General features: G+C 32.4%; 2 protein-coding genes across 3 annotated transcripts in view; both read right to left on the bottom strand.

Moving 5' to 3' along the window:
* The window catches only part of LOC111612980 (gastrula zinc finger protein XlCGF57.1-like), a 46453-nt gene that overhangs the window by 16282 nt on the left and 15666 nt on the right, over positions 1 to 14505 (bottom strand). The window lies entirely within an intron of this gene.
* On the bottom strand, positions 8732 to 9717 carry LOC111612983. Of its 2 annotated transcripts, XR_002754702.1 has the most exons (3): positions 9663 to 9707; positions 9465 to 9566; positions 9219 to 9363 (listed from the first exon to the last, which is right to left on the bottom strand). XR_002754702.1 is itself a non-coding variant. In XM_023354280.1 (2 exons), exons 1-2 carry the CDS (start codon positions 9563 to 9565, stop codon positions 8883 to 8885), a joined length of 582 nt encoding a protein of 193 aa, XP_023210048.1. In that variant the 5' UTR covers positions 9566 to 9717; the 3' UTR covers positions 8732 to 8882. The 2 variants fall into 2 exon arrangements, 1 of the variants encoding a protein (XP_023210048.1); XM_023354280.1 differs by having other exon boundaries at positions 8732 to 9363; positions 9465 to 9717.

Raw genomic sequence — 14505 nt, forward strand, 5'->3', positions numbered from 1 at the left:
CGCAGTTGAAACAATTATATCACACATGTATGGAATCTAAGATACAGAATATCTGTTTGGTGAATCGCATTTTTATATGCAATTAATAAACTTCAAATAGTACAAAATTGTTTTATTCGATCCATTCATAATTTAAACTTCAGAGAATCAATGTTGGAAAACTACAGAATTGATAAAATTGATAGAATACACAATATTTATATAAAAGTTCATACCTTCGCAGATATTGGAGAGCCACAATATCTGTGGCTCTCCAAGTTTTGATAGAGAGGCACAGATTTATAAAAGGAAATAAAGATAAAAGTTGTCTAGTAAATAAAAATGTAAATACCGTAATGTTTTAGACTCAGAATATTTAAAAGACTTGTGGTTATACTGTGAAATCCGGAATTTTACCGATCGTTACGATTAAGGGCCCGTAGTTTTTGCCTAAAAATCTAATTAAATTTTCNAAAGGACTTATGGTGTTTCTTATTAAAACAACAGTAAATAAAAATTTTGAATAAACAAATCGGACATAATATTCAAACAGAGAAGAATTATTATAGTCTCTTGTTTTCCAATGTTGATTCTCCTTCTGATTTTTGGAAAAGGATTAAAACCTTACCCTCTAAGGTAATCAGGACAAAGAAAGAAGCTAAAATAAGTCAATTAAACCATAAACAGAAAACTACTGGCGACAATCATATTATCTGTAGCATTTTTGCCAATCATTATAGATCTATGGATGGTTTTGTTGCTGAAGTCTGCAGCAGTGTTAACCTAAAACATTATACATGTTCCAGTGTATCTAATACTTTCTTCTTGGGAAATCCAACTCCTCTGGAAGTCTGTAATATTAAAATGAGCTTAAAGAATAGTTCTCCGGACTTGGAATTTTTAAGTATTGAAATTATAAAGTATATATCAGATAACATAGCTATAACTTCTTTATTGTATCTAATAAATAAATCCTTTAAAAGTGGCATTTTTCCAGAAAAGTTAAATCATAATCTTGTATTACCAATATATAAAGATAAAAGATCCAAGTGTGATATTCAAAATTATCATCCAATAACAATTGCTTCCACTTTAGCAAAAATCTTTGAAAACATTTTCTACAAAAGATTTTCTAATTATATAGATAAATTTCAGATTATTCACAGTCATCAATATGCTTATAAATGGGATTTTTCAATGGTAGATGTGCTAACCCATTTGAAACAGTTAATCACATCACAACTGGATAAATCAAATACATTGGTTTCAGTTTTTGTAGACCTCTGAAAAGCATTTGACAATCTGGATCTTGAATCTTATAATTAAAATTGCGAAATGTTGGTTTCAGAAAAATTCCTCTAAAATGGTTAAAATCATATTTGTCAAATAAAAATTATGTTAAAGTAGCATATACTATCTCGTTTTTCAAACCAAATAAAGGCATTCCCCAAGGTTCTATTTTGGGTCCTCTGCTCTTTAATATACAGGGTGGACCAAAAATAATATACGTATTTCAAACTGATATATTTATTAAACTATCGATAGTAGCGATGTGCTGCGGGTATCGGAGGAACGAGTGCATTTTCTAGTTTGTCCCCAGATGTCAGTTGTGCTTGGTTACAATGACGTATTCACAGTTGTTGTAAAATGGCTACGCCACAGCACAAAAGCTTTTGTATTCTTGAGCTTGCGAAGTGTAATTCCGTGATTACAGTGCAAAGATGTTTCCGGTTGAGGTATGAAATTGATCCTCCGAATGGATGGAACATTCGCAGATGGTACCGTCAGTTTGTTGACACAGGTTGTGTATGTAAAGGAAAGAGTCCTGGCTGACCTCGTGTATCTGAAGAAAATGTTGCACGGATTCAAGCTGCTTACCAACGTAGCCCTTCAAAATCAACACGTCGTGCCATTCGGGAATTGCAGCTGCCTAAAACAACAGTTTGGCGTGTTTTGAGACGCAGGTTAGTTATGAAGCCCGGACCGAACTCCCGCACGGAACCCGGTTCCCGGACGGAACTCCCGCCCAGACCGTTCGTGTCGCTGGTGGAGGACATATTGAACACCTGTAATCTAAACTAGAAGGTTTCATAAATATGTGTCCCAAGTTCCATAGTTATATGTCTTACAGTTTATTAAATATATCAGTTTGAAATACATATATTCTTTTTGGTCCACCCTGTATACATTACTGATTTGTTCAAATATATACCAAAAGACAACATTATCATGTACACAGATGACATAGTACTAACTTATCCTCATACAGTAGCTCAAATTCTTTGAGATAACCTAATCAACACTCTAAAAAATTAAATACTTACACAGAAATGAATAAGCTACAAATTAACAGTAACGAGACAAAATTCCTCTGCTTTGCTAATAGAAATAAAAAAATGAATCTAGATCACTTAAAAATTAAATAAATGAAGGCAAAATTTAAACATTAAATGTTATAAAGTACTTAGGAATAAAAACTAGAATATAACCTTCGTTGAAACTGGCAGATGCATGATATTGCTCTGTCTTTAGCTAAGTATATTGGAATAAATACAAAAAATTCAAAGTTTTTAAATATTTCACAGTTGAAGCAATTATATCACACATGTATGGAATCTAAAATAAGATGCAGAACATCTGTTTGGGGAATCGCATCTTTATATGCAATTAATAAACTTCAAATAATACAAAATTGTTTTATTCAATCCATTCATAATTTAAACTTCAGAGAATCGATTTTGGAATACTACAGAATTGATAAAATTGATAGAATATACAATATTTATATAAAACAAGTTTTGATGGAGAGCCACAAATTTATAAAAGGAAATAAAGATAAAAGTTGTCTAGGAAATAAAATATGTGAATACCGTAATGTTTTAGATTCAGAATATTCGAAGGACTTTTGGTTATACTCTTCCAGTTGTCAGACTCTCAGTAGGAAAACCATAATAAATTTTTCAAATCCTTTTATATTTGGAACAAGTTAAATAATGACTTAAGAGAAGTATCAAGTTATAAGGTTTACAAAAATAATGTATAAAATCTGTTTATGTTATAGTTATTGTTGTTAACTTTTGGTTTAATTTAGTTTTTGTGTTTTCAGTTTGTAGACACTTGAAAAAGGACTAATGGCCACAGTGTCTTTTTCAAATGAATAAAAAATAAATAAATATTGATGGGACAACAAGTATTTTTAAATATCATTGAACTACCGCAATTTGGACAGCAGTCGATCTGCGTTAGACTTCCTGTGATAAAAAGTTTATATATAATTAAATTTATCATCCTTGTGATCTTTTATTGTATTTTTAAAATAACAAAAATTACTGCACAATTTTAATTATGTCCTGATAACTACTCAAAAGCCAAGGCAGTTAATGCATCAACCAACTGTATTAGAATAGACAAGATCAAGTCCAGACGATCAAAAACCCAGGAAGTTTTGAGAGGTGATTGATCCCGTATTAATCAGTCCCCATCACTCACAGCTCTGCAGCCGACTGTGGCCTGAAAGAAGGCCCATTGGTGTTTGCAGGGCAGAACTAAATAAAGTAATTCAGTATTGTAATTAATGAAAGTAAACTAAAACTAATGTTAAAAAATTTTTAAAGAAATAACTAATGATATAATTTTAATATAAATTATTAATATTTGTATAAAGTTTTCCATACAAATGACAAATTGGCCCATTAAAAGTTTGTCTAAATGGGCCAATGAAAAATACAGTTAAGACACATGTTATTGATATTATAATTTCCTCTTATTATGCAAATCACAGTTGTATAAAGCTTTGCACGTTCCCTAATCCCTAGTAAATTGTATCTCGATAAGAATAGTTTATTTGCAGGTAGCAATGTCTCCAAAGCATTTGAGAAGCTTGTCATGGCCATCACAACAAAAATATATCAATTTTACTTTAATATCAATATGTAACGATGTATTTGCATTATCAACACAAGCAATGTGCCATATCAAATTCCCAAATTACAAACCTTCTGCAGGTGTAAACAGCGTTTATGCTGAAAGATTTTTGGAAAATTCATTTCGTCATCAAAAATTTAAATTTGCAGATAAGATGTGAACTCTGAATCTGGAGTTTCCTACTCACATAATTGTATACCCCTCTGTAAGAGTAAACCAGTCAAGTTGGTGGAATTTTACCATCCTACAATCTAGTCTATGTCATATTTACTTCCAGTCCTTGTATGAGATCTTGTTTGTGAAAGTTAGAAATCGTTTTAAATTTGCAATCAAGACCCACTAGAACATTCTCCTCTGGTGAAAAGAGTAAGTACTAATGTCGGCACAGCATGTGTACAATATTTCTATTGTATGACAAGGCTGTTTTATTTTGTGGGAAATGGTGAAAGTTAAGAGTTGTTTTCAATTTGCATGTAGACAAGCTCTGTTATATACAATTGGTTACTGTGCATGAGTGGGTGTATAATTTGATTGTGTTTTAATTAATTTTTCTGTGGAGTTTGTTTGTGTGAGATCAAAATTCTATTCGTGATGTTTTCAAAGTAAATTACCGTTATGGGTGTGTTAGCACATTTGCATAACTGTAGTCTTTGTTGTGTTGTTGTATGGTAAATAAAAGGAAGTAGGCTTGGATTTCTATGGATGTGATATTTGCTGCAAAAATGTATCTTTTGCCTTTCGGTAGTATTTGGGAAAAGCATAATAGGATGCGGTACTTCCTATTCCTAGAAGACATTCTACAATTCTGGGGAACCTCTCAGAAGAGTTCATATTTTATCATTACACAATTTTGGCAAGAAAGCACAGAGGGTACTGTCATTTTGTGCATGTTACCTTCTTTTTTTCTAGGTCTCATATTTAGACTGGAAGTGGCTCATGACGTAACAGGAGTTGTGGGATTGTAAAAAAGTCAAAAGAAACATACCCGTTTAATGTCATGCTAAACACAATTACAACTTTGGTAACACACTAGATTTATTGCAAGTTTACAAGTCATTATTTATCAATTTTAAACAATTTTTCTCCAAAATTTCTCTTTGTCAACTATCTTGGGGCACTCTATGTTTTGTATATTTTAGTTCAAAATTTTCAGAATGAATCTTTCAAAACCACATTTGATATGTCCAAGAAAATCTTTCCCATACATGCTACAAATATTTCTTACCATTTGTATTGAGTTATATCCTTTACAAAACTTAAAAATAATGCACAAAATGCCCAATATGCATTTTACCTGCAAACATTTCAACGATTCGATTTTATGCAAATAAAATGTAAAGTAAAGTTTTAAAATGAGCTTCTAAACAAAGTGTACAATATCACATTAGCAGTAATATGTTAAATTTCTCAATTGTTGTGGTTAAATTACATATCTATATCAGAAATCACCCTCCGGACAAAAATTGCAAATTCACCAACACGTTATTTGCCGAGAAATGCATACTTATGCTACATAAAAACAACTGTTAAAGCTGTGTATGTAAAGGGATTGTCACAATTAATTTTGTGCGTTAAGCAAGGGATATTTGTATACAGTCTATTCTGTACACCAAGCATTGGTCAATGATTGCTATTTCTGGTCTCGAGCAACGCACTTCGATGCAAGCAGTAGCTGGCACCCCAGCGCCAGCCAACGGTTGAATGGGCTACTGGAAGCCAGTATAGTCTCCTGGGCTAAATAGTTAAACACCATGGTCTTAGCAAAGCGCAACTGGTGATGACATCAACCTGAAAGTAGACTGATTTCGGGGGGCCGCATCTGGTGAAAGGCCACGTGTAGAGGTACAGTTCTTTTGACTTTTACTCCTATGGGTATAGTTTATGGCTCTGATAAGGTCCTGTCTCACTCAGAGGTGTAAAATCGAAGAATCACGACCCACTTAAACAAATTTTCGGTTAATAATATTAGAGCTGCTTACCTTTGACAGAAATTATTATACTGCATACAATTTGTTTCTTCACTTAAAGCGTGCTGATACACAACCATCATGTTTTAAACCATTCCAAATGGATGGAGTGGTTCGACAACACAGGTCATTGACCCAAGATTAGTTGCAAGTTCATGTCATGAGTTGTTATTCGTCAATTCTTCTCTACATACTTCCCGCAACTTGTTTACATCAACAACTTTCAGGTCCCCACTATATTTTCTATCTTTTAGTTCAAAATTTCTGAATAAAATTTTTAAAGTTTAGGCCCGATATACATTTTATCTGCGGACACTTCCAGTTGATTTTACTCAAACAAAACGTGAAAAGCTTTAAAACAAGCCTGTAAGCTTAAAACAATATGTTAAGTTTCACAGCTGTTATATCGCATGTCTACATTAAGCAAAAATGGCACAGTAAATTTAAAAGCACATTAATGAAGTTTCGTCAATATCGACACAAAAATCATAATGACAATAAATTAGAGCCAGTGCTATAAGGGTGATTGACTTGGGTCGCCATTCATTGCGTTATTAAGCAATATTTCATACAATAAAAACAAAATTCATGCTTAAAAGTATTGCATTTTGTGAGCTTTGTGATGTATTATAACGTTAAACAGCAGAAAAAGGAGTTTACATACCCATTAGACCCCCAACTGATGATGCACATGTCTTAGTCCCTAATTATTTTAATTTCTTTCCTAATTTGGAAATCATTAATTATACATCAAGCCAACACTAGTGCTACCAGTGATGAGATCTAAACTGTGCATGCCCCATTATGTATGTATATAATATTGATGTATCTTATTAAATATCATTCTTTACAGAATTGCATATAAGCATTAATTCACAAGCAAATCCACAAGCAAATATTTTAAAGGCTCAGTCGTTGAGTATTTACTCAATGACCGAGCCTTTAAAATGTGGCTATCTACCACTCTGAGGGATCCAGCAGTAGGATATAGCTTGGTGGGCCAATGTACATTTAAATTAGGGGGCTCCAGTATGGTGTTGATTTCAGATATTTTCCTTCGGAGAATTTTTTTAGGAACTATTTTCTTATAAAACATTAGTTTAAGCCCTTGTTGGTGAAGGCTCCAGGCAATTGCCCCTTTTGCTCATAGGATGATGCGCCACTAGCTGCCCCAAATTAAAAGTGTATGTCACGTGACGTTAATGTTGTTACAATGTAGTGGGGAAAACTAAATTTTTCAGTAAATGTTTACTTTTGTTTTAAAGTATGTATAATAAATTATATTTCCCTATCAACTATTTCTGTTACTGCACAAATGTAGGGAATTCTGGAAGTGACGTCACGGTCGACACCTTCCCACCAGTCAAGGAAAGTTTCCGTGTTCGCGCGCTAACCACACCATTTTAGCATTTTTAATGTTGCTTTTTCTCGTAGATGGAATGTATTATGGTGAATTAAAGTAATATCCGTTTTGTTAATATCGATGAGTGCTTGTGTGTTTCTTAATAAAGTCGTTCTTAATTTTTTTTTAATACCAATCGATTCAGCGTATCAAATTACATCTCGATATGTCTATGTCTATTCGTTAATAAAGTGATTGAGGCCGAAGTTCGAACTTTAATATTGTACTGCAAGCACATGTACACGTTTGACTACAAGCGAAAGCACACATGTACACATGTACTACAAGCGAAACACGTTGCTCCACCCACAATTCACGTCGCGAACTGATTCATGGGATATCATTGAAAAATGGCGGAAACATTTAAGAACGACGAAGCGAAGGTAAATAAAGAAATTAAACTACAGTAAAGCATTACCATTATGGTTTTTGATTTTAATTACGGTCGTATCTCCTAATCTAGAAACTTACAAAAGAATTATGATGTTGATGGTAGAAGATGACGTGAAAGAACAAACCCACTTGTACAGTATTAAGATAAGCTATTATCAACATAAATATGTAAAGTTCTATAGGCACTTCACCTGTATGCTACTCTAGATGTTTCCATACAAATAAATAGTTGCTTTAATTTGTAATATAGCCTACCTGCATTGACGGACAAACATCCCTCCTAACCAATTGAACAAACAAGGTCCTTTTGTGACGTCATTCCTCGTGTCCGATAGAGACACGTGTTAGAATGAGAACCACGTGTATTATTTGTGATGGAATTAGCTGTGGTTACATACAAATATTATTAAAAGTATTAGTTATAAAGTATTTCTACGGATTAATATTAAATCAGTAATGTAAATTAAACTTGAAATTTAATAGTTTGGTGTTCACTTAGTAAAATATTAGAGAAAATAAGTTACACTTATTCATGAACGTTTTTATTTTTAGGTTAGGGGTTAATATATTTATTAAAATTTATTATTCTAATTTTCTCAATTTTATTTGTTTGATTCTACACACTTTAAATTTAATTTTTATTGCATTAAAATGTGTCTGTATAATTTAATGTAGTTTGGTTATTTTATTTTTTTCCTAATTGAGTAAGTAAAACTTCTAATTAATAAATCTAAAGAAATAAAATTAATATTTCTGAATAAATCAACTTTCAAATTGTTGTCATTATTGTCACAATCGACCTCACTTTTATCAAATAGCTTATACGACAATAGTGGAAACTCTCGTGAATTAGCATGTAGCGTAGTGGAGACAGCGGGAACTAGCGACATCTAGTGGTTTGAGGAGAACACTAACACCGCAGACTATGTAAAGTCTAACAAAACTTGCAAAAATGCAACGAAATAAATATTTTATCATCTTTTTGTCTTTATTTTATGATCTTAAAACGTGAATTATAATTTTATTTAGTAGGAAACGTTGATGGATAGTGATTCAAAGGAAGGAATAATAGCAACAAAACAAATCAAATGCAATGAGTCAGATTTTTTAAATTAAAATCTGAGGTTTTAATTTCATTTTATTAAATTAGAACACATTGAACACCAAAATGTATTATGTGCACAGTTTGATCATACAGGTCATGGATAATACAGTTATTACATATGTGCAATCTTTTTTAATTTAGCATTTTTTGTTCTCAGAAAACTTTCAGACGAATCATTATTTTTTGTCACATATGCTTTAATAAGGACTTTGAAATATTTATCTGCTAATAATTTAATACAATTGTCACAAACACCTTTAATATTTGCATTCTTTAAGAAATAATTAATTAACTTAGTTTTAATTCCATATGGGCTCTGTAACAAAAATATATTAAAATTGTTTTGAAATATTGCTGACATTTCTGAAGATAATTTTTTCCCACACCCATTTGGATACAGCATTCTGCAATTGTCATCATATTTTTTCATTTCTATGTGAAAATTTCCCATTTCCCTATGTGAAAATTCCCCATCTTTTTTCGTAAAATGGTCAGAACACATGACGTAGTTTCTATTTAAATATTCTGGCCCTTTTGTTCTTAAAATATTGTCTAAGTCGGACCTTCTGCTTTTAACAATCCACTGAGTGCATCTGAAAATCAATATAAACACATACGTTGAATGATAACAATATTTTCAATGAGGAATGTTGATATAAATATAAACAATCTAATTGCTTATGAATTTACTTACACTTGTTTGTTTTTAGGGAATCTGTAAAACGACTTGCGATCACTTTGTATTTTATAGTTAAAGCAGCCATACATAGCGCAAATAACCCCTCTTCTGGCCATTCTAATTATTATGAGATATAAAAATGTTCAAAACTATATTAACTTATATTAATATTAATATATTATTATATATATATTACTATATCTATATTAATACCCAAAAACGTCTCCTTATCCACGCGGTACAAATGGAGTGAAGTGTAGTTATCTCCTCAAACCACTAGATGGCGGGTTGAAGCTTGTCGCCAGTTTTCAGCAGAAGTTTCCACTATTGTCATAATAAACTATTTGCTTTTATGTACCGGAACATAATAATATAACCAGAAATTTAGTAAATACTGTATTTATAATTTTTTGGTATGGTAAACAAGCAAGTGCATTTTAATTAATTAATTATGTAAACTTATGAAATAAGAATACATTTATGGTTTACCAGTGGCCAAGTGATTCCGTTCCCTGAACACTGGGAGTTCGGTCGCGGGGTCGCGCCTCGTCAGGACTGGCTGGCCACGTGTAGTTTTCCGGGTTTTCTCCACGACTGTAACTCCTGAATAGGGGTCAGTTGCCCTTAAAAAGACCTCCAGGAAGGCCTAGTGTTGCTTGCTGTAACCGAACTAACAAATTTGCATGAGTTGTTTCTTGAGACCCTTATCTATTGTTTTGACACGTACTGAGTTTGTTCCCGTAAACAGAGAAAATACGTTTTTAAAATCCAAAAAGTAAAAGAAGTTTACATTTAATGTGTTCAGTTTCTATTATGGCAATTTACTCCCCTCTTCTTATGGCAATCGTCACCAGGTTTACGCGAATGTTGCGTTGTGTTTTGAATGGTACTAAGTATTTATAAAGGATATCAAAGTAGTAAAAATTTCATTTCTATATCCTCGAGTTATTCAAAAGACTCTCTTTTCATTTCGTTTATTGTCATAACATTAACAACTATTTTTGAAATTTTCAATTTGACTATTCATATCCTGCTTTACTAAGCAAACAAAACTTTCGATTTGAACTGAGGGGATTGGATTGGGAACGAGTTTAACCATAGGAGGAATTGCGCGTGGTCTATTTTAGGTGCATTCTTTATACTTGTCTCTCATAAAGTGTTTGAAGATTTTTTTTGCCAATTGTCTGCAACAAGAAGGAGCGACAGGATTTTGAGAATAACATTGCAAAACTTGATGATCCGTTACCAGGAATTATGGATTTATATGAATATGAATCAGTTGAACACAAAACACGAATTAGCCTTCGTAATTGTTTATTTCAGAATAATTTTGGGACGAGCTTTTCGTATTACGCATATCTGTGCGTTCATATGCCCGAGTTTTTTGGAAATTGGGTCTTAGCTGCGATGATTGGTTTTTCGTTCGTTTGCACTAATTACTTCTGGCTGTTTGCTCTGCTGCAATATTATCACGGTATTTGTACACTACAGTCATTTATTGAAATTTTTAACTCGATTTATTAATATGATTTTAATTATTTACATGCAAACTGGATTTCAAGACATTCGTCAATTTGCGATTTGCCATTTAGAACTGGAACGAAAGCTGAAAGTTATTGATTCAATTTTTGTTACAATTCAGAAGTAGTTTAATAATTAATAATAAATTTAATTTTCTGAAGACAAAGTCTGTCCAAAAAGGAACCACCATTTATTTATCTCGTGTTAGACTACACACATTCTTGGCGACTGATATTTTCTTTTTAGGCTACTGGTCGCAAGAAGTTAAAAAAGTCCTTTAATAACACAAAAAATATATCCAGTTTTTTTTAATCTACATTTTACAGCGCTCATTTCCAGTAGATAAAAGCCGTAACATCCCAAGAAGGTATGGATGGAAGCAAGAAAGAAGTCTAACCAGTTCCTTTTTTAGTAATTCTTGTAATTTTAAACACAAAAAGTATATCCAATTTTAAGGATATATTTTTTTGTGTGTTTTTAAAGGGACTTTTTTAACTTCTGGAGACCAGTAGCCTAAAGAGAAAGGTCAGTCGCCAAGAAAGTGTGTAGTCTGGAACACGAGATAAATAAATGGCGGTTCCTTTTTGGGCAGACTTTGTCTTCAGAAACTTAATAATTGCCATTCAGACGAAAATTTACAAATAAATTTAATATTAAATGCTAGTTTATTTGTTAAATATTGGATTTCATAAAAGGATTCGGGAAAGTCGTTGTGTCTCACGATAGGATGTTTCTTTTGTGTCAAGAAGTGGATCTCTGCGAAGCTATTATCACTGACGCTGCATGTCTGACAATGCTTTATAATATATAAATCTATTTGATAAATATAAACATCTTACAATTAATTGTTTGTTTCTAGTTTATTTCTTATAAAGAACAGAGACTCCAATTTATATTGATAATACGAGAAAATGACGAATATTGGACCGTTTTATAAATTGGTCCGTTGCATTATCTTGTAGTTTTTGAAACAAAGTGATATCTGGCAGCTCTGATTCGAAGCTTATATCACATGACTTTTCTAAGAGCGAAATGACAGATATTAGAGCACATTTGTAAAAGCTATGACGTATTATTGCTTTTTATTGCGTTTAATGTAATTTGGATGATCGTGTAGCACTATAGAAGTCTTACCTGATATATTTTTGCAATCACTAACTGAGTCTGTATCGTAAGTTTTAATATTCCTCACTATAAAAGGAAATGCATGTATTTTCTAGGGGTTAAACAATGATAAGGTATTCGACCGATGCGTTTCGAGATGGAACGTTCAGATACCTGTTACTATTAAAACTTGAACGCATGTCTATTAGCTGATATGTATGAACCGAAGAGTATAGGCAGTGTGACTAAGCCAAGCTTGGAAAGCAGTCTGAACCAACCCGGACCGAATTGGTATATGTCAGTGACCTCTACAAAATCAATCTCAACCAAAGCACGCAGCAAGCTGCATCACCTAAAACATATCATGTCTCTATCAAAGCTTTGAAAATATCGCCTCTACCATAAATGTGTGACAAAAAAAAATGTAAACAATATTGTAAATGCTCAGTTATTACAAGCTCACCATACAACAGAAGTCTGCAGAAAAAAGTGGCAGGAAAAAAAACGGAAAGATTTCTCATTGGCTTCGGTTTACAACAAGGAAATTCAATACAGTAATACACCGAACTTACGCGATAGGTGGGACCTAGCGATAACCGCGTAACTCGGAGTATAATTTTGCATTTAAATACATACAAATAATTTTTAATTGGGGCCGGAGACTAAAGAAAACAATAATTTAGAAAAAAATGTTTAATAAAATCATAGATAATACAATTTCATGATGAACTCAGGATATTTTTCTTCTAATTTTCAATTAGAGATTCAGACTATGTAAAAAAAATAATAATAATAATTTTTTGTACATAGTCTGAATCTCTAATTGAAAATTAGAATAGATAATACATATTATGTCTAACAAATTGTATTATTATACAATTTTTCACATTTACTTGATTATTACGCCATAATTTTAACATTGTTTCAATCTCAGCGATAATACCGTGACGTTTACGAATGATGCTTGAATTTAAAGATTGAGCATTTTTCACAGCTTCGAGAATTTTTTCTTTACCTTTTACAATTGTTCTGACCGTCGATTCCGGTAGATCAAACTCCTTTGTCAATTCACAAATTTTCATTTTTGTATCGAAGTCTTTAATAATAGAGAGGTTGCGGCCGATGTTTTCAACGCGAAAACGTGTACATCGGACGTTCAGTGCCGCCATCCTGTAAGCCTAGAAGTTTGACAATGGCTTTTAGAACGTCGATTATGATTCCACTGACGTTCCATACGCCATTCTCAAACTTCTAGGCTGATAAGAAGGCAGCGTTAAACATCCGATGTACACGTTTTCGCGTTGAAAACGTCGGCCGCAAGCTCTCTAATGTTAACTTTACATTCCAAAGATAAAGTTTTTCTTTTCTTGTTTGATGCAGAAGAATTAGTTCTACTTCGTTTGGATGACATAGTAGAGTCTCTCGAGTCTCCGTAGATATAAAAATCACAGAAATAAATAACACAAAATAAATTGTAGCTATGTGTCGATTCCGCGCGACACGTCCGAACATGTAAGCTCAACAATAGTATGGGGGGAGAGAGTAATCAAGAGTTGCGTGGCGCTCAAACAAAAGACGAATCGACGAGAATTGAAAATCGCGTAACTCCGGGTTCGCGTAAGTCGGGGTAGCGTAAGTCGAGGTATTACTGTATGCAACTTTAATTTAAACGCAAGAAATATGTTGAAACTGAACAGAAAGAGGAAGGTTGGCAAGATGTTGTTAAATATAAAGATGAAGTGTCTCGGTTTTACAAGTTATGCAGAAAAGATGTACGCGGAAAAAAGCATGATTCAGCGCATAAAGTGAGAAGATTGGGTGCATGAAGTATATTTCCATGTGAAAAAGTATCACTGAAGAACATTTTTTTACTGTTGAGAGCAATTAAATACTTTTGGATATACAGTATAACTACATTTATTACAAGTATGATCACTCTTGCCAGTTTTTAAGCCCTAAATTTGCCAAAATCAGTGATATTTGTTACCCAACGTCATTTCAGTTAAACTAATTATTAAACTATGTATCGAAGTTGCAGAAAAAACGGAAGAGAGGGGAAAAATATGCTTGCAGTACAGTACTTTCAAGGAAAATCGTAACAACAAATATAAAAAGCTTCTGCCAACAACAAGTCAGCACCAGTATTTTACTGTAAATGTCGGGTAACTATTTATAATTTTTTATATTGTGTAGTAATGTTTTAAACATGAAAAACAATTAAATTACAGATTTTTACTGATCTATTTAGCTATTTTGAAGTGAACATTCTAATAAATTACGATTTCAACTTTTAAAAGTTTGCAAACAAGTTTTTAATTAGTTATTTTTTATTCTAATAAACAATTTCATCTTTTTATAATCGCTGAATTATTAAAATTAAAAATTAAACACTATTACATAAAAGTAGTTTATCCTGTTATTAATCCACAAC

Source organism: Centruroides sculpturatus, unplaced genomic scaffold, assembly GCF_000671375.1.
Source record: "Centruroides sculpturatus isolate CEXI.00-Female unplaced genomic scaffold, Cexi_2.0 scaffold1654, whole genome shotgun sequence".
In the NCBI taxonomy this organism is placed as follows: Eukaryota; Metazoa; Arthropoda; class Arachnida; order Scorpiones; family Buthidae; genus Centruroides; species Centruroides sculpturatus.